This window comes from Bombyx mori, chromosome 16 (assembly GCF_030269925.1).
Source record: "Bombyx mori chromosome 16, ASM3026992v2".
Lineage (NCBI taxonomy): Eukaryota > Metazoa > Arthropoda > Insecta > Lepidoptera > Bombycidae > Bombyx > Bombyx mori.
The window spans coordinates 2000307-2021029 of NC_085122.1; the positions used below are offsets into that span (position 1 = coordinate 2000307).

The 20723-nt window shown below is 42.4% G+C and overlaps 1 protein-coding gene across 3 annotated transcripts in view; it reads left to right on the plus strand.

Annotated features, from left to right (window-relative positions):
- Positions 1 to 20723, plus strand: part of LOC101744565 (mucin-5AC) — a 199428-nt gene that overhangs the window by 169839 nt on the left and 8866 nt on the right. For all 3 annotated transcript variants that reach the window (XM_038016529.2, XM_038016528.2, XM_062672904.1), the window contains 10 exons: positions 7160 to 7317; positions 8562 to 8745; positions 9845 to 10046; positions 11240 to 11492; positions 11704 to 12036; positions 12464 to 12751; positions 15007 to 15324; positions 16479 to 16830; positions 17655 to 17772; positions 18442 to 18493. In XM_038016529.2, coding sequence (XP_037872457.2) covers positions 7160 to 7317; positions 8562 to 8745; positions 9845 to 10046; positions 11240 to 11492; positions 11704 to 12036; positions 12464 to 12751; positions 15007 to 15324; positions 16479 to 16830; positions 17655 to 17772; positions 18442 to 18493 — 2258 coding nt within the window. The remainder of the gene's footprint in view (positions 1 to 7159; positions 7318 to 8561; positions 8746 to 9844; positions 10047 to 11239; positions 11493 to 11703; positions 12037 to 12463; positions 12752 to 15006; positions 15325 to 16478; positions 16831 to 17654; positions 17773 to 18441; positions 18494 to 20723) is intronic.

A 20723-nucleotide genomic window follows, 5' to 3' on the forward strand; every position in this document is an offset into this window, starting at 1 on the left:
CCGTTAGTGAATCGGGAGGATCCAAAATGACGTGTTTTGGGCGACGTCGACTGCTTTCCATCCTGTCCGCAGGATCGGGAGATCGTAGGCATTGTTAATAGTTACATTGACATTTTCTATCGTTAGTTTTCGTGGTTGTGGAGGACTTTGAGACTCTATCCAATGTTAGTCTTGAGTACGGCGTGCTGTGAACGGATCACTGCCGGAAACTAAGTAAGGTATCACCAACTAGAGCTGGTGCTACCATTCTTCCCTCTCTTCTTTGTTGATTACACTCTTGGTAGAGTGGCTGTGGTCATCAGTTCGGGTGGTAGTGCGCTTTACAAGACGTCGCCGTTCCTCGCGTCCCGCGGCTCTTCTTGTGCAGTCGTTGTACATATCTATATATTAATACGTGAAGTAAAAACTTTGTACCCTTTTTTACGAAAATTGCGCGGACGGAGGAGCATGAAATTTCCCACACTTACAGAGAGTAGAGAGTATAGAGAAGGAGTGCAGAATGCTAATATTTTTTTAAAATTATGCTACCATGTATTTGACTATACTTTTTGTTTATTGTCAAACTTTTGTAATTGCTTAAAAAATTGAGAATAGGTTAATATTGTTTGTTTATCTTTAATATTATTTGTCTATAGTGTGTAGTCTTGGCGAAATCTGTGATTATAGAAGTATAATAATGTTCAAACTTATAATTTCAATTAATTATAGTCAAATTTCGACTACTGCGGGACCACTAATATAATATAAAAGCGGATGTAAATTTTTTATGCTTTCACACCTTACTTAATCCATCATCATGAAATTCAACGTACATTGTATCATCAAAAAAAAAAAAAAAAACTATTGCCGATAAATATATTTATTGCTAGACTAATTCGAGAGAGGTCGCCGTTGATAGCTAGTATATTACCAAAGGCATTTTTCATTGCGTCTAAGACTTACAATACTAGTCATATACATATTTAAATGTTTATTGGTTATCTCCAAATTAAACCGTTCAGACTCTTGAACGATTCCTGCCCGTTATTGTTTGCGTGTTAATCCCGCGAGATCGAGGACTTGTACCACGACAAATATTACAGAAAAGAAATCTCCCCAACCTAATGAATAACTTGTTTTGTTGTTTATTCAGTTATGAGGGTAGACTAGCTTTATGGTTCGATAATAGTCTGCAAAGCGTGAATACACGTGAATATGTGTTTTTTTAAACCATACGGCCTTCTAGTGTAGTGGTAAGTGACATGGTCACTACACAAGGGGGTCGCGGGTTCGAATCCCGCCTAGGGAAGATATTTGTATGATAAATATAAAATGTCTTTTCTAGGGTTATGGATGTACATTATATATATATATATATATATGTATGTGTATAATAAAAATCTGGTACCTGTAACACAAGTTCTTTCCGAACTTAGCACGGGACCACTTAACTTGGCGTGATTGTTAGTAAATATTTATTTATATATTTATATTTATTATATACCTGGATGAGAAGCTGCATCCAAAAGCTGGATGAGAGAAGCTGAGCGATCAGTGTCGTGCAGTTGGAGAGGCCTATGTCCAGTAGTGGAGAGGCTGACGATGAAACGATATCGAGGGGTGAAAGGCTATTTAGTTTAAGCGACGTTTCACTTAACACATCGGTCATCGTTCTCGTCGAACGGTCGCTTGCGACGAAGGGCTCGACGAGTAAATTAACCCATAGACGCAGCCCACTGAGTTTCTCGCCGGATCTTCTCAGTGGGTCGTGTTTCCGATCCGGTGGTAGATTCTGCGAAGCACGGCTCTTACTAGAGTTCGTGTTAGCAACGTCGTCAGGTTTGAGCCCCGTGAGCTCACCTACTAGTTAAGGTTACGCTGAAATAGCGAATCAAGGCTATCAGCTTAGGTAGGAAAAAAATCGATGTTTTTTATTGAACTAAGTTTACCTCATTCAAATAGCTAAAAATATAGATATCTATCATATAGATAATTGACACCCAGACAAAAAGCAAACAAATCTGTTCATCACACGAATGTTTGCCCGATGTGAGAATCGAACCCACGACCCTCGACGCAACACTCATGACCGCTAACTACCGGACCACCGAGTCAATCAATGAATTTTAATTAGTTCTCTTTTATCGTATTTTAAAAGTTAGGTATACTATACTTGAGACCTTAGAACTTGTATCTCAAGGTACCCACCTTGAGATACGCATTTACGTTATGGTTGTCTATGGGCTCCAGTAACCACTTAACACCAGGTGGGCTGTGAGCTCGTCCACCCATCTAAGCAATAAAAAATAAATAAATAAAAATCTTGTGTGTTCTCTGAGTGACGCCCTCGCTCTGCTAATCCTCCGTGCGATGACAGCTAACCGCGCGTTACAAACAGAATAATACATCAATCGGGCGGAGTATCTTTGTGGGACTAACGCAGCGCTTCTAATGTAATGAAGAGCGGACAATATATAACTTTAAACGTTGTTTGATTAATAAATTATTAATTACTGTTTGGTATTAATTGTGTTTTCAATAGCCAAAGCTATGCACATTAATATGCTTTCGCTGAGTGCACATACTATTTGGATTGCAATCCAGATTAGATCTTGTTACTACTTGTACGATTTAGCTAATGTGTACTGTAATGATGGAATTGGTTTTGTGCATCAATAAAAAAAAAAAAATTGTTACATGTAGCTCACACTTCACCTGGTTCTGAACGTTTGGAAAACCTCTTAGTCTGTGAAGGAATTTCACTCTATATTTTGTACCGTATGTTCCATGGGGAGTGCTCTAAGGATTTTTTTTATATTGAAGTGAAAACTTCTTTAGAATCGTTGTGATTTCAAACCGGATGCAACGGAAAAAACGACAGGTAAGAGACACAAATACAAAAATGTGTAGGATGAAGCCAGCAAAGAATGAGACAGAAATATACATACTATTTAATACAGCGCCATCTGTGAGATTTTTTAATACTAACGTGTGTATGAAAGCTCTTGTAGTGAATTTTAATTTAGGATTATACGTGAAATTAAAATATCAATTCACAGAGGGCGCTACCTTACAATTATTTACTAATGACAAAATTTTACATATACTTAAGACGTTTAGGATAATTGTATTTTAATTTTGGAAGGTTTCACTTCTATCACGTGTGAATTGCACACATTTTTTTTTTTTATTGCTTTGATGGTTGGACGAGCTCACGGCCCATCTGGTATTTAGTAGTTACTGGAGCCCATAAGTAATAAGGTCTCAAGTATAGTTACAATGGCTGCCCCACCCTTCAAACGGAACCGCATTACTGCTTCACGGCAGAAATAGGCAGGGTGGTAGTACCTTATAACAGCAATAAAAACTATTCACATTCATTAGGACGCCATTTATTGATACGAATGTGGGTCTCCCAAAGTATTTGGGTATTCGTTCAAAAATATCGGTTTTATGTGGAAGAAAAAACGTTTTTTATTATAGTTTTAGTGTGTCTATATATATTTGGGTATACAAGATGTCTCCTCGCCGCGTGTTTGTCGTGCAAACATTTCCCCGGGGTGGCTCGTTAAAATATAACGCTTCGTTTGATTCGGATACGGGCAAATAACGTCCCTCTCTAGTCAGTGACAACACAGATAATGGAAACAAAAATAATATCGAAGGGTGAAAGGAGATTTGGTTTAAGTTACATTTTTGCAACTGTACAGGCAGAGCCATTGAAAGTTTAAAATTTAGAAAAAATATCATAACACAAATTACTGGTGGTGGGACCTCTTGTGAGTTCGCGCGGGTGGGTACCACCACCCACCATTGCCACGCACCATCCGGCTATGGAATGACCTCCCTTCCACGGTGTTTCCCGAGTGCTATGACATGTCCTTCTTTAAAAGAGGCTTGTGGAGAGTATTAAGCGGTAGTCAGCGGTTTGGTTCTGCCCCTGGCATTGCTGAAGTCCATGGGCGATGGTAACCACTCACCATCAGGTGGGCCGTATGCTCGTCTGCCTACAAGGGCAATAAAAAAAAAAAAAAAAAACCGCCTATTTCTGCCGTAAAGCAGTAATGCGTTTCGGTTTGTAGGGTGGGGCAGCCGTTGTAACTATACTTGAGACCTTAGAACGTAGATGTACGTCTATGGGCTCCAGTAACCACTTCACACCAGATTAACTGTGAGCTCGTCCACCCATCTAAGCAATAAAAAAAATCAAATGTCATAAAAAAAGTACAATCACTTATGTTACACAAATTACCACGAAAGTTTTCAATTAACCCACTCAAATATTTATTGAATCGAACTAAATGATTATGTTATGAGGCGAGTTAATGTTATTCTAGTTAATTCTAGAAACGTTTTTAGTTAGCGTTCATTGTCTACTTCGTACGCTAATTCATCAAAAGGTTCTTTCTGAAACACTCGCTCCGAAGCGACGAGGCTCCCAATTAGTTCTTGTGTAAATACTCCAGTAATTGCAGATCCATTATTACAATGAGCCGCTAAGTTTGGATGTGGTATTCGTTAGGATTGCAATCGGTTAAGGGAATATCTGAGAAAGGTTCATAGGCAACATCGGTAGGCAGCGGCTTAGCTCTACACCTGGCATTGCTGACGTACATGGACGATGGTAACCACTGACCATCAGGTGGGCTGTATGCTTGTCTGCCGACAGGGGCAACGAAAACAAATATCCTATACGATGATAATACACTAAAGGCCAAGAAACAGCCGGTTTTGTTTGATCGTGCGACAGCCATTATGAAATCAAACTGAGATCCCAAACTCTTGTATCATGAGGCAACATGAAAAATACGTTACATGCGCGCTACGTACCATTTTGCTTTGAGAAATTGGGAATGCTTCTTCAAGACCCAAACTCAGCGCTTGCTGGTTTTCAAAATACACTAACCAAAAACAATTTACAACAAATAATATTCTCTGCATTTCGCGAGTCGCAGATATATTTTAAAATACTTTTTATGGTTCGGATCTTTTCGGCGAGTTGCGATTTCGATCCGGTAGTAGATTCATTCGGCAAGCAGCTGCTCTTGAGTTGTTAGGTCTTAGAGACGCTCGGGTAGCCGTTAGTAAATCCCTTCCCTCCTGGCTGAGCTTTTGCTCGCCCACCTGTGCTAGTGAAACTGGAAGAAAAGTCTTCGGGTCACCCTTCCCATCCTTCCTTCCTAAAAAAACTACGTTTTGATACCGCGCTTTCGTCATTGTCCCACTTTTCGGAAACATTACAGTTTTCGTGGTCACGGACGATTAGAGTGTTTGTTATTCGTCTAAATTTGAATATTGTGGTAACTATCGTATCTACGTATATTATAAATTAGTTGCATTTGCATATATATACAAATATACCTTTAATTACAACAACAACAAAACTGCACCGGTAAACATTGACCAAAGGTTCATTAGGGTTGTTGTGTGGGGTTAGGGTTGTTGGAAGTACAGTTTCGAACATTCATCAAGCCTTCGCTGCCAAGGCTCTTTGAATTTCAGGGCGGAACAAATTCGTATCCAAAACACCCCTGGAGATTCGATTATCATGAATTATACTCTGGCCAAGGAAGAACTTACAAATTTTCTGAAAGCGCTCCTCCTTGCGACGATAATCCTCAATGCTGAGGGTCCTGGCCTAATAACTTTCTCCTGGATTATCCTGTGCCAGCCCTGCCTATCCGGCTGTGCGGATGGCATCGTGGACTGAGAGTAGAGCCAATCTGGCCTGACCAGCTTCTGAAGGCACTAATATATCCTGTATATATGTAACTATGCTGACACCTTAGATCTGATATCTCAAGGTGAGTGGCGCATTTACGTCGTAGATGTCTATGGGCTCCAGTAACCGCTTAACACCAGGTGTGCTGTGAGATCGTCCACCTATCTAAGCAATAAAAAAAATATATCCCATACCATACCCTATACCCATATCTAAACAGTCATATCAATTTCAATCTAAAACGAACTCCTAACGCGAATTCAAACACAAACTTACTAAATCTGAGCCGTTCCATTGAAACAGTCGAGAGTTCACGAACAAAACAAGTTAATTGCGTTCAGTTAGCGCTTCGGAGCGAGCGATCAAATATTAATACGGTGCAGTTGCATTTTGCTCCCGGCCTCGCTGTCTGGACCGTAATCGCTTAGTTACACACCGCTAAACGGACTGTTTAACTTGTGAGTTTGTTTTGTTGAACCCGCCTCTGATCCACGAAGGATTAGCAAGATAATGAATTAGTAAAATCGTATGGTTTTTTATTTATTGCTTAGATGGATGAACGAAATCATAGCCCACCTGGTGTTGAGTGGTTACTGGAGCCCATAGATATTTACAACGTAAATGCCGCCACCCACCTTGAGATATGAGTTCTAAGCTGTCAGTATAGTTACAACGGCTGGCCCCCCTTTAAACCGAAACGCATTACTGCTTCACGGCAGAAGTAGGCAGGGTTGAGAGGTACTTTTGTTGACTCACAAGACGTCCTACCACCAGTAAGCTCTCTTTCTCGCCGAATCTTCTCAGTGGGTCGCGATTCCAATCCGGCGGTAGATTCTGCGAAGCACAGCTTTTGCCAGTTTTAGCAAACTCTCAGGTTGAGCCCGTGAGATCACATATCAGTCCGTGAGTAGCTGGATTAGCCCTATAAGTTACCAGCAAATAGGTTAGAATAAAAATTGACAATGACTATCGTTGGCTATGCGGATATGTTAATACGTTTATCGCACATTATTAATGGATATTCTGTATACAGTTTACTCGCTAAGCCCGCGTACCTCGCTAATCTGCTTTGCTTTTCAAATTGGGGCTCAACGTGGCGTTAATATTGAATAGGTTTCGGCTGTGATTTACAGGTACTGTGTTCCTGAATATGTCTGGTCTAATTACGATTGGGGACTTTAATTTGATGGAGAAAAATTAGCGACCACAAGATATTTTAATAATGTTACGGGTTTTAAGAATTCACATGCGCTTCTAAACGATGTGACGACTTTTTATCTATGAGCGTAATTTCAAATGTTTTAATAGTGGTCGCGTTTAGTAGATTTTTCGAACCCGTGGTCGCGTTTAGTAGATTTTTCGAACCCGCAACCCCCTTGTGTAGTGACCATGTCACTTACCACTACACCAGACGGCCGTTTCCTGTATTTCCTAAAGAGCCATGTCGTTTGTTCACAGCGGTTATAGAGAGGATAGGGACGCCTTCCACATCGACGACTTCCACCACCACGAGCACCACGACGGTGACCGCGTCCTCGTCGAACTGCGCCGTCTGCAGCGCGCCAGGAGCCACCAGAACCGTCTCGAGGTCAAGGGCTGCTCACTACGGACTTAAGGTACAATATCAACTGCTGCATTTTTGAAGTAAAACTTCTATAGAGTCGTTGTGATTTCAAACTCGATGAAACGAAAAAATAAGTCCATAGAGACACAAACACATATATGTATAGGATTCAGCCGGCGAGAGAATGAGATAGAACACATTAGACGTTCTCGGTCTCCTCTTTATGCGACTCTTCGTAGCATCCCCACTATCGTCTACTAAACATTGTCCATATGTATGCTCCTGTGTAGTGGGATAGTCAGTATATTATCTATATCTTATTTATAAGTTTCACTTCTACCGTGTGTGACTTGCATACACACACACTTTTTTATTTTTTATTACTTAGTGTGGAGGAGCTCACAGCCCACCTGGTGTTAACTGGTTACTGGAGCCCATAGACATCTACAACGTAAATGCGCCACCCACCTTGAGATATAAGTTCTAAGGTCTCAGTATAGTTACAACGGCTGCTCCAGCTTTTAAACCGAAACGTGTTACTGCTTTACGGCAGAATTAGGCAGGGTGATGGTACCTACCCGCGCGGAATCACAAGAGGTCCTACCACCAGTAATTACGCAAATTATAATTTTGCGGGTTTTGGTTTTTGTTACACGATGTTATTCCTTCACCGTGGAAGTCAATCGTGAACATTTGTTGAGTACGTATTTCATTAGAAAAATTGGTACCCGCCGGCGGGATTCGAACACCGGTGCATCGCTAGATACCAATGCATCAGACGTCTTATCCCTTAGGCCACGACGTCTTCAAAATGCATAATTATGTTGAAATATGTCGCTTAAACAAAATAGTATTTCCCCTTTGATATGTCAGAAATACAGTAAGGTACATAGCATAGACCACTATATGGTTTTCTCGAAGAACGTAAGTCAGTCATCTGACCCAAGATATTATCCATACTAATATTATAAATATGAAAGGGTATTTCTTTGATTGTTTGTTTGTCCTTTTTTTCACGTCAAAACGGAGCAACGGATTGACGTGATTTTTTAAAAGTTATAGTATTTTGTTAGGAGAATAACATAGAATACATTTTAGCTTGAAATCATAATTTCATTGCCACGGGAAACTTCATTGCATATTTGCACGACCGCGCAGACGAAGTCGCGACCTAGAGTTAGTGTGCTTAGAAATTATGAATAATAAAAGTTTAGTTATTAGCATTGTATTAAGAGAGTTTTTTTTTTATATATAGGTGGTGCTTTTTTTTAACTTTAATTATCATCATGTCATCAGGAGGAGTCGGTAGGATCTCGCGTGTGTGAGGCGTGTCACTGTCGCTGCGTGAGGTCGCGGTACACGCGGTGTCCGGTGCCCACGTGTCCCGGACCGCGCGTCAGAGCGAAACGGCTGCGCCACTTGCCACCGCGGTGGCACGACCTCGCCATCGAACTCAAACGACCACTCATGGAGGAATTCCGTGAGTATTCATGCTGACGGATACACAATTAAATACATGAATCAACCGTTGATTCTAATAAACTTCAATCTATATATTAATACGTGAAGCAAAAACTTTGTATCCCTTTTTACGAAAATTGCGCGGACGGAGGAGTATGAAATTTCCTATACTTGAGTCGTCTATTATCAAAGGCGGCAATCTGTACATTTGGACAAAAATTTTTTATTGATATGTCAATACAGATTTATTTGAATATAATCGTCTCCTTCAAAGAATACGGTTCAAAACCTGTATTAAATAAAGGTTAATAGTTAACCTGTTATTTATCTAAGATGTCGTTCCGAAGAGTTTTGTGACTGCCAATGGAATACAAAGTCAATAATTCGTTTTTCTGATTTACCAATCATTGTCCAAAAGTCAGATTGCCGCCTTTGATAATAGTCGACTCACTTATAGAGAATATAGTGAAGTTCAGAAAGATATATATTTTTTTGAATTATACACAAACACTATAGTATTTGACACAACACACAAATATAAATATACTCTTAGTTTATTGTCAAACTTTTGTTTATTGTTAAAGTCTGTGGGTCAAATTGAGAATAGATTAATATTGTTAGTCTTTAATATTATTTGTCTATAGTGTAGTCTTTGCGAAATCTGTGTTTTTTTTTATTGCTTAGATGGATGGACGAGCTCACAGCCCACCTGGTTTTAAGTGGTTACTGGAGCCCACAGACATCTACAACATAAATGCCGCCGCCACCTTGAGATATAAGTTCAAAGGTCTCAGTATAGTTACAACGGCTGCCCCACCCTTCAAACCGAAACGCATTACTGCTTCACGTGGTACTTACCCGTGCGGAATCACAAGAGGTCCTACCACCAGTGATTACGCAAATTATAATTTTGCGGGTTTGATTTTTATTACACGATGGCGTTATTCCTTCACCGTGGAAGTCAATCGTGAACAATTGTAAAGTACGTATTTCATTAGAAAAATTGGTACCCGCCAGCGGGATTCGAACACCGGTGCATTGCTTCAACACGAATGTACCGGACGTCTTATCCTTTAGGCCGCGACGTCTTCAGAGTTTCTGTGGTTTTCATTCATCAGAGATCCCGAGCGAGTTGAGCAAGTGCTGTTTGTCTTGCCTGAAACGTATAACTCGGCGGCTGGAGGGCGCGGGCCCGGGCTGCGAGCCGGCCGAGGACGAGTTCAGGGGGTGGCTCCGCGAGCACGGCACCGCCTGGGAACAGATCGCGGCCGTCAGCGGACGGACGCCCGCCGCCCTCAAGGCTTACTACTTCACCTACAGGTACGTGCGACATATCTTACCAATCTTTCTTCTTTCTTCCCCATAGCTCCCTCATTGCTGAGGATCGTGACTCCGTTTCAGCTTGTCGACTGCCAGCCTCCATCGGTTCCGGTCAGTTGCCTGGTGTAGTGCTGCGCTAAGTGGTCCGCTGGTTTGCTCGGAGATCTGGTCGGACCAACGTTTGGGGCCAATCTAAACATCACTTATATCAAAATTATTATTGTGAGCGCGGAACGACGATTTGAGACGATTCTTTGCAAAAAAAAATTTTTATTTCCTACCTATGCTGAGAGCCTTGAGAGGCTATTTCAGCGTAACCTTAACTAGTAGGTGAGCTCACGGGGCTCAAACCTGATGCTAACACGAACCCTAGCAAGAGCAGTGCTTCCCAGAATCTACCACCGGATCGGAAACGCGACCCACAGAGAAGATCCGGCGAGAAAGCCAGTGGGCTGCAAAATATACAGATTTCCGACAAATTAGAGTTGTAAATGACGTATTATTAGCCTTTCCGGAATTCGAAATGACTAAGTCACGTTATAAAATAGTTTTGGTGGGCCTTCAGAGACGATAACAGTTTTCTTTATTTGTTTATATAATTATTTTGTTACTGTCTTTTGTTGCACAATGGAGTAGCATATTCACTAGGGGAATAATTTCTTAAATAAAATTAAAAAAAAAATATTACGTTAGAGTTTTTATTTTTTATTGCTTTTATGTGTGGAGGAACTCACAGCCCACCTGGTGTTAAGTGGTTAGTGGAGCCCATAAACATCTACAACGTAAATGCGCCACCCACCTTGAGATATAAGTTCTAAGGTCTCAGTATAGTTACAACGACTGCCCCGCCCTTCAAACCGAAATACGTCACGGCAGAAATAGGCAGGGTGATGGTACCTACCCGCGCGGACTCATAAGAGGTCCTACCACCAGGAATTACGCAAATTATGTATGTAATTTTGCAGGTTTGATTTTTTTTTACTCGATGTTATTCCTTCACCGTGGAAGTCAATCGTGAACATTTGTTGAGTACGTATTTCATTAGAAAAATTGGTACCCGACTGGGATTCGAACACCGGTGCATCGCTTCAACACGAATGCACCGGACCTTTAGGTCACGACGAACTTTTGGGTACTTTTCATTTAAGTCGTTTTTAATGGGACATTAAAAGTAATCTGTTTAATTGTTACAGAAAAAAGCTGCAACTAGACGCAGTGGTGAGCGCCCGCAACAGCGCGAGCGCGGCCGCGCGGTCCACCAGCGAGGAGAGCGGCTCCTCCGAGTCCGAGGGCGCCGCGCCCCCCGCGCCCGCCCCCTGCGCCGCCCTGCCGCCCGCGCCCGCGCCCCGCACCGACGCCGCCGCCCCGCGCCGCCCGCGCAAGGACGAGTACGACTCCTCCGCCACCGAGACCGCGGACGAGGAGAACGACGCGCCCTCCGCCAAGGTCACCACCTCTCGATACATACAGCGAACTCTATACATGCACCCATAACAACTTTACAAACATACAACTAACATATCCTGACAGTGTATCTTGAATATGTTGAATTGCAAATTGTTCGAGAAGATACCATCCCAGATTTTTTTCTATTCTAACTGTAGTCCCTATTCCTCCTAATCTACTGTAGTTGATTAAAGGAAGCTTATATCTACAGGCCTTACCTTCAGCATCGGTGTCGACGCCGGCGTGCTCCACGCCCTCCTCCAGCACGTCCACGGCGAGCCCCCTCACGCCGACCGCCCCCGCCACCACGGGCAACGTGACCACCTCGCCCATCACCTCCATAGCCACGAGCGTGCTGACCACGGCCGGCGGCTCGACCGTGCTCACACCGGTGAGCGGGCCCGGCGTGCTCAGCAGCACGGGCAGCGCGCTGCGGTCCACGGGCGCCGCCCCGCAGACCGTCAGGGACGTCGTGCTCAACATCATAGAGTTCAGTCTCACGAGGGAATCGCAGCCTCCGCCCATTAAATCTCATCATCTTAAGGTGAGCTTGTTTTTAAATATTAGTATATATTTTTCGATGTATCGTCGTTGTCAAACCAAAATCTGCTATGTGCACTTTTTGAGAGTTTTACGATTTGACCTTTTCGTATAGTTCACAGCCCTGTCTACCGTATAAAAAAAACTGTTATGTGTCCTATAGCTTTAATATTTATCTATAGCTTTCATTTAATATAGTTCTTAAAAATTCACTTTCATATAAAATTTTATACGAAAATGTTTTTACCCGTTAATTCAAAATAGATAATAATAATATAAAATTAATAATTTTGCACATAGCAGATTTTGGTTTGACGGCGACGATATGAATTCTTGTGTAGTATTTTTTTATTCTTGGAGTAATTACAGAAAATTGGTGTATGTACTAAACTTTATTGGTATCTCGTCTCATCCGTGCCTTCGTTCGGTAGACTCCGTCATCGACGCCGAACAGATCGAGCAACGACAGCCTGGCGACCCTCACGGTGGTGAACAGCAGTCACGGCGGCCACGGTGGGCACGGTGGTCACGGTGGTCACGGCGGCCACGGCAGCCCGTCGCCCCGCTCCCCGCGCCCCACGGCCACCATCACGCCGGTGTCCGGGGACAAGGACGGCGTGGTGGTGCTCATCGAGCCCCGCCCGGACTCGCTGCTGGACCTCACCGTCAAGAGGACCGACAGGAGGTCCGACCTCGCCTTCCCGACGCCTGCTAAGACGGTAAGTCTACTTTTAGTCTTGACGACATTATTAACATTATACATACAAAAATAAATTGTAAAAATGTATATACCTAGGCGGCACTGAAAATTTCGGGAATTAACGAAGTGACACAACGTTACTATTTAAAAATGTATTTATTGCTTTTCGAAGTATTCTCCGCGAAATTTGACACATTTTTCCATACGATGGAACCAATCATTGAAGCAACCATTCCATTCGGAAGTTGGGGTCTCCAAAATGGCCGTTTTGTAGGCGTCCACAGCTTCTTCAGGTGATGAAAATCTCTGTCCACGCAATTTATTCTTTATTTTAGGGAAAGTATAGAAATCATTAGGGCTTAGGTCGGGGCTGTACGGCGGATGGTCTAATAATTCTAGGTTTTCTTGCTCTAAAAACTCTTTTGTTCTGTGCGCGGTGTGAGAACTCGCATTGTCGTGATGGAGGATGATGCGGCGGTTGCAGTTCTCTTTACGGAGTTCAGAACCGACCTGTGGCAAACAAATGCTAGCATACCATTCTGCATTAACCGTTCTTTGTCCCTCAAGAGGAATAGTCGTAACATGGCCGGTTTTGGAGACAAACGTGGCCACCATTTTTTTTGCAACACTCCGTGAACGAACAATTTTTGTTGGCTTTAACTCATTTTCGAACACCCAAACTCGTGACTGATTTTTTGTTTCGGGTTCGTACGCGTATATCCAGGATTCGTCACCTGATACAATGTTGTATACAGCATTTGAGGATCCTGCGTGGAATCTTTCGAGAGTTCTGACGCATCAAGTAACGCGAGCCGCTTTTTGCTCTTCACAGAGCGAATGCGGTATCCATCGGGAAAACAACTTTTTTACACCTAATTGTTCATGCAAGATTATTTGTATTTGACTTATGCCAATGTCTAAAGTTCCCTGAATTTCGCGGTATGTCACATGTCGATCTTCCTCAATCAGCTTACGCACAGCATCAACATTTTCTTGGTTGACTGCAGTTTTTGGACGACCTTACGGGGATCATCACTGAGCTTGACACGTCCACGTTGAAACTCAGCAAACCAGCGATAAATTGTGGTTTTGGATGGGGCTTCATCACCAAATGCAGAAATCATCCGGTCATCACACTGTTTTTGTGTTAAACCACTTCGAAAGTCATAATAAATCATCGCTCTTGAATTTTCTCGGGTCAATTCCATTTTCTCAACGACTAAACAAGTTTGACAAAACCTCGTGACAAGACCGAGAATCTTTTTTTAAATAAATAAATGGTATTCGATTTTTAAAACCAAGGAGTTTTCACTTAAAAAGATTTTAATATGACAGGAACAGTGGAAATATTCCATTCCCGATACTTTTAGTGCAGCCCTCGTATATCGACGCTTGAAAGACAAACGTGACTAAGCGACAATGCGTGAACTTTACAGTAGACTATTCTAAAGTTGAAATACCTGAAAAAAATTATATTTTAACGAATCTAGCTGTAGGATTGAAATTATTTTAATAGACCTAGAAATATATATATATTTTTTTGCGCATCGAATATGGTTATTGCCTATCATTTATGTACAAAGCAGTTATTGTCGCTTGGTCACGTTTGCCTTTCAAGAGTCGGTATATATATATTTATTGCTTTTACATGGGTGGATGAGCTTACAGCCCACCTGGTGTTAAGTGGTTACTGGAGCCCATAGACATCTACAACGTAAATGCGACACCCATCTTGAGATATAAGTTCTAAGGTCTCAGTATAGTTGCAACGGCTGCCCCACCCTTCAAACCGAAACGCATTACTGTTTCACGGCAGAAAATAGACGGGGTGCTGGCACCTACCCGCGCGGACTCAAAAAATTGTATATTGAGAATACGTTTGAGAATACATCTGTGATCCTGTCAGTCTAACGTCGATAGAGTAGTAAGTAGGACTCTGTGTGAAGACTAAACTAGAAAAGCATTGATTATTAATACTACAGAGAAATGGTGTTCCATAAAGTGTATGTTTCTTCTTTTGGTGTTTATTTTGTTTCATCCATTATCAGTTCTATGATTTGTATTTTATTGTCTCATAATAAAAATATAAAAAATACATACTTTAAAATTATTATTATTACTAATCGTCTATATTTGAAATACATTACCTATTATTATTAATCACCGTATATTCTTCGTAATAATAGATCGGTGGCTGCGTCTACAACTCTAGCCATCAGTAATTATCGATATAATCGAATACACAAATAAAATTTTCATGTTTTAATTCAACAGAACGCGTACAGAAATTCCGAATACGCTCAGTACAGAAGCGAAAGAGAATCTCCTAATCAATACAGCACTAAGAAGGTCATCATGAACTCCAGTGTGAGAGCCCTGAAGAACGTGACAAATCCGAAGGGGTCCATCACCCTGGGCACGCCGGTCGAGACCAGATACGAGCCCAAGGCCGGGTCCATCACGGCCGGCACGCCCGTCCACCCGCACCACCTGCACGACAAGAAGTTCGACCAGTACTACAAGAGGCGGAGCCCCGGCGGCGCCGCCTACTACGCCGCTCAGCCTCGGCCGCAGTCGCCCTCGTTCTCGCAGGTACTTACGGGTGGTCTATTACCTTAAATTAACGACAGAGTCAGCTGATTCTGGGCAGTTACCGGAACTCTAGGAGGTCACAACAAAGATGCTGGAAACTTACTTTGCTGGTGGTAGGACCTTTTGTGAGTCCGCGCGGGTAGGTACCACCACCCTGCCTCTTTCTGCCGCGAAGCAGTAATGCGTTTCGGTTTGAAGGGTGGGGCAGCTGTTGTAATTATACTGAGACCTTAGAACTTATATCTCAAGGTGCGTGGCGCATCTACGTTGTATATGTCTAAGGGCTCCAGTAAGCACTTAGCACCAGGTAGGCTGTGAGCTCGTCCATCCATCTCAGCATTAAAAAAAAACGTGAAAGGGGGCGGGATGTTTGAGTAATCCTAAAATATATGACGGATTGGCTGGTTTCGTGGTATTTTTAAAATGATGACGTCAGCGTCACTAATGCTATTATCCTCATCATTATCGTTGTCTTCCGTAGTGGTGGTGATTAAGACTAATTTTCTCAATGAATTCCATTTATTGCATTTCAAGTGTACAGCAATATCAACAGAGAGCTCCGCTCCGTTCGACTGCTCGAGTCGGAATGTTTTGTGGTTTTTTTTTTCTTTTTTTTTCTCCTACCTAAGCTGGTAGCCTTGAGAGGCTATTCCAGCGTAACCCTAACTAGTAGGTGAGCTCACGGGGCTCAAACCTGATGACGTTGCTAATACGAACCTTAGCAAGAGCAGTGTTTCGCAGAATCTACCACCGGATCGGAAACGCGACCCATTGAGAAGTTCCGGCGAGAAACTCAGTGGGCTGTGTCTGGGAGTTAATTTACTCGTCGAGCCCTGCGTCGCAAGCGACGGGTTCGACGAGAACGGTGACCGGTGCTTGAAGTACCTAGGAGCACCGTTAGTGGATCGGGAGGATCCGAGATGACGTGTTTTGGGCGACGTCGACTGCTTTCCATTCTGTTGTTTTGTGGGACAACAGTCACTCGTATTTATACTCGTAGTAGAATATTGGGAGTAGCTTAGTCATGAAATCCCTTGAATACCGTCTTAAACAATTGTAACGTTAAGGAAACAGTTATTTATAACTATTTTTAGTTAACTAAATAGTGATGTTGCGCCGAAATATATATTAAAATAAATGTTTCGTTTCCACAGTCCGGCAGCAGCTACGGCCGCAACCCTCACGTGCTGGAGCAGCGCTCGATCATAATGGCGGACTTCATCACCTCCCAGCAGATGCACGCCGGGGCCAGGCGGGAGCGGGCCGACAGCGACTACCCCGCACAGCATCCCGCCCAAACGCAACATCCTGCTCAACATCCTACCCAGCATCCGGCTCAGCATCCAGCTCAGCATCCGAACCAACATCCTGCCCAGCATCCTGCCCAGCATCCTACCCAGCATCCTACCCAACACGCCGCCCCGCACTACTCGCGGCGGGAGCCCGTGTCCGTCATCCAGCGTCACTCCGCGGGCCACGGGCTGTACCCTCACCACGCGCCGCCAGGTATCATCCATCAGCCACTCAGGGTCACTCGACTCACATTCAGTTAAATCTTTAACATACCCGATCATGTGGACAGAATGGTAAACAGTCGACGTCACCCTAAACACGTCATTACGGAACCTCCCGATCCATTAACGGTGCTTTTAGGTACCTCAAGCACCAGTCACTGTCCTCGTCGAACCCGTCGCTTGCGACGAAGGGCTCGACGAGTAAATTAACCCACAGACACAGCCCACTGAGTTTCTCGCCGGATCTTCTCAGTGGGTCGCGTTTCCGATCCGGCGGTAGATTCTGCGAAGCACGGCTCTTGCTAGGATCAGTGTTAGCTACACTCCGGCTTGAGCCCCGTGAGCTCACCTACTAGTTTGATGAACCTAGAAATAACCTCTCGAAGTTACTATTAAAATAGGTAGGAAAAAATAATTGATCTAAATCATTAATCTGCTTGTGAACTCTGCTCTGCGCGCGGAAACTCGCGCCAACTTCAGATATGATTTGAGGTTGGGGAAAACGGTCCACAAGCAAATTGTGAATAATTTCAATTTTAGATAATTGGTTTAATTGTGTTCTGGCATTATCCGTGTCCACCTTTTGCGTTAATGCCCACCGGCTGGATGGTTTTTGATTGACAGTTTCGTATCAACTGTCAATAAAAAAACACGTATGGTTTTATTGATTGAATAATCTTTTATAATCATGCATCATTATTTACATGTAAATAAAACAGGATCAGTAGAAAAAACTATTAAAAAAAACTCCATCTAAGTTTATCAATCCGAGTGGGTGACCTTGAAACAGTTGGTAATGCGATCGTGTACCTCCAGGGCACGAGGCGTTCACGTCGCTGGTGAACGTAGCGTCCGCGGCCACTGCGCTGCCCGTCCCGGGGGGCGAGCCCAAGCCCGACACCAAGACCCAGCACCACTCTTCGCACGACGTCAGGTATACAATACTACATAATAACCTACAAGCCTCTGTATCTATAGGGTCTCATATTATTTTTGAAAAATATGGTGTTGTTATAATATGCGTTAATACGAGACGTGCTTCGAGAATAGTCTGCGCATTGATCTAGAGCAGCCTTTCTCAAAGTGGGTGATAACGCCCCCTTGTAGGCGCTGCAGGCCTAGGGGGTCTTAAGAAAGAGATCCAGAAAAAAAGGGTTGTGTAGAGGCGTGGGAGGCGATTTTTAATTTTATCTAGGAGGACTTAGACATCGACTGAGCTCTCGCTATAGTGGTATTTAAGTAGGTGAAAAAATGGGGGCGCTAAAAATGATTTATTCTCAAAGAACCGGCTTGGAACCATGATGATGATTCTCAAAGTGGGCGGTAGACAAAATAAGTTTGGGAACCCCTGATCTAGAGTAACGTTACTGGGTGCCCCGGGATCGCCTATTCTACCTAAATCTACTATGAAGGCACCGTCTGCTTAGAGTCGGCTTTCTACGTCATACCTTAAGAGGTCCGGTGAGATTCACGGTTAATCTCTATGGGCCACTTAATAAGCATGATCTCTTCACCATATTTACAATTACAAAAAAGTCAAAGTTCAATTTTGTGCATTTTCCAACATTGACCTTGATGTAACAAATAGTCATTCGCATTTCAGATTACGAGAACTGGGAATGTCTCAGAAATACCACACGATGCCTCAATATCAGGTCAGTTCAAATTGTTTTAGTTTATTTCAAATTCAAATTCAAATTCAAATTTAATATATGTGGGAATGATGTTTTATTGAACGCATGATATGATGGATGCAAGTTGATGTTTGTGAACGCAGCGGTGTATCAAGAATGGAAGGGGATGACGTGTGAGATGACAGAATGACAGATGGATGAACGACGACGAACGAAGCACGAGCACGACGGAACGATTAAAATTTATATGAATAGTATTGAAATAAAACGTGGAAGTAGTAAACGCGAAACTTTTATTAATTGTCTGAAGGCTGCATCCCACATTTTGGGGGCTTCGTCCGGGATCGGCCAAAAGAAAAGGCAAGTAATAATAATTGTTTCGACGCCATTACGAGAAACAAACAACGCGTCAATTGTACGAATATACACACGACGTATTTAAATCTTCATTGTGTACGACGATCACAAAAGATTAATACACGAGGATGGCAAGACGACGATCAAAAAGCCAGTCCTTCGATGACGACGACAGTATTTTCGATCGACCAACGCGTGGTGGAATGTTTCACTTAACGGAGAATATCATCAGGAAGTTTGACGGCAAAGACAAAACTTATGCTGTAACAAAGTGGATACAAGATATAGAGGAAAATGGTGACATATTCGAGTGGACACCAAAGCAACGGTTATTAGTGGCTCGACGGTCATTAACCGGCACGGCAGCTTTGTGGTTAAATTCTGAAAAAACGTTTCCATGCTGGGATACTTTAAAGATAGCCATCAGTAAGGAGTTCCCTGACACCATAGACGCCAAGACTATTCACGAAATGATGAGTGCTAAAAAGAAAAAGTCAAATGAATCATGCATTGACTACATGTTTGCCATGAAAGAGCTTGGACGCCGAGGCAAAATGGCGGACTACGTGGCTATAAAATATGTTGTAGATGGCATACAAGATCAAGAAATAAATAAAATAATGCTATATGGAGTCACAACGTACGCTGAATTAAAGGAGAAATTAAAAATATACGAGATTTTGAAAGAAAAAATGAAGAAAGAACCTATTCACGGAAAAGAGCAGAAAATTACTAATACAAGAGAATGGTCATCAAAAGTTCGATGTTATAGCTGTGGAGAAAAGAGTCATAAAAGTGAAGATTGTCCGAAAAAGATGCAAGGAAAAAAGTGTTTCAACTGCAACGTGTTCGGCCATATTTCTTCACAATGTCCGGCAAAGGCGGAAGCGTCATCGGCTACGGCTAGCAGCGCGAGAACGGAGCAGCAACCGAAACGCACATATATCGCTACGACGCAGGAGGGCGCGAACACAATTTTCGAAAATCAATCTAACGAAGTTCACAACGCTATGAATGCTGTGATTGGCTCTGCGAACAGTACGGTGCGCGACAAATGTCATAACAGTGAGGTTGACATTTTAAAAGTAAATAAAGAATGTAAAGTGTTGAAAAAAACTTTGAAATTAGTAAAATTGTGTAATAATAACGAAATTCATGCATTAATTGATACTGGTAGTGAAGTTAATTTAGTAACCATGGACTATTATGAGCAAATAGGCTCTCCGACGTGTTTTAAAAATGTAAACACAGTTCTTACCGGTTTAGGCTCATCAAAGGTAATATCAAGTGAACAATTTAAAACAAACATTGAAATCGACGGCTACACGTATCGTGATATAATATTTTATGTGATTCCTAGAGACAGTATACCTATTAAAGTGATATTGGGACATGAATTTTTAAGAAATGTTATTACAGAAAGATGACAACAGTGAACTACATCCAGTACATTATATGAGCAAGCGAACAACTGACGCTGAGAGTAAATATACAAGTTATGAGCTAGAAGCTTTGGCTATAATAGAAGGTATAAAGAAGTTTAGACATTATTTATACGGAAAGCATTTTAAGATAGTTACAGACTGCAAAGCTTTTCAAATGACACTGAATAAAAAAGATCTAGCAATGAGTACAAGAGTGGCACGATGGATATTGTTCTTACAAGATTATGATTTCACTATTGAACATCGTGAAGGTTCGAAGATGAAACACACAGATGCTCTAAGCCGAAACCCATATGTAGCTCTTATATTTTCAGACCTACATAGTGATTTAAGACGTGCGCAAGAGAGTGACAACGGATTAAATGCAATTATGAATATTCTGAGAGATGGTAAACTATATAATGACTTTTATTTGCAAGGAGGATTACTCTGCAAGGGACCACAACATT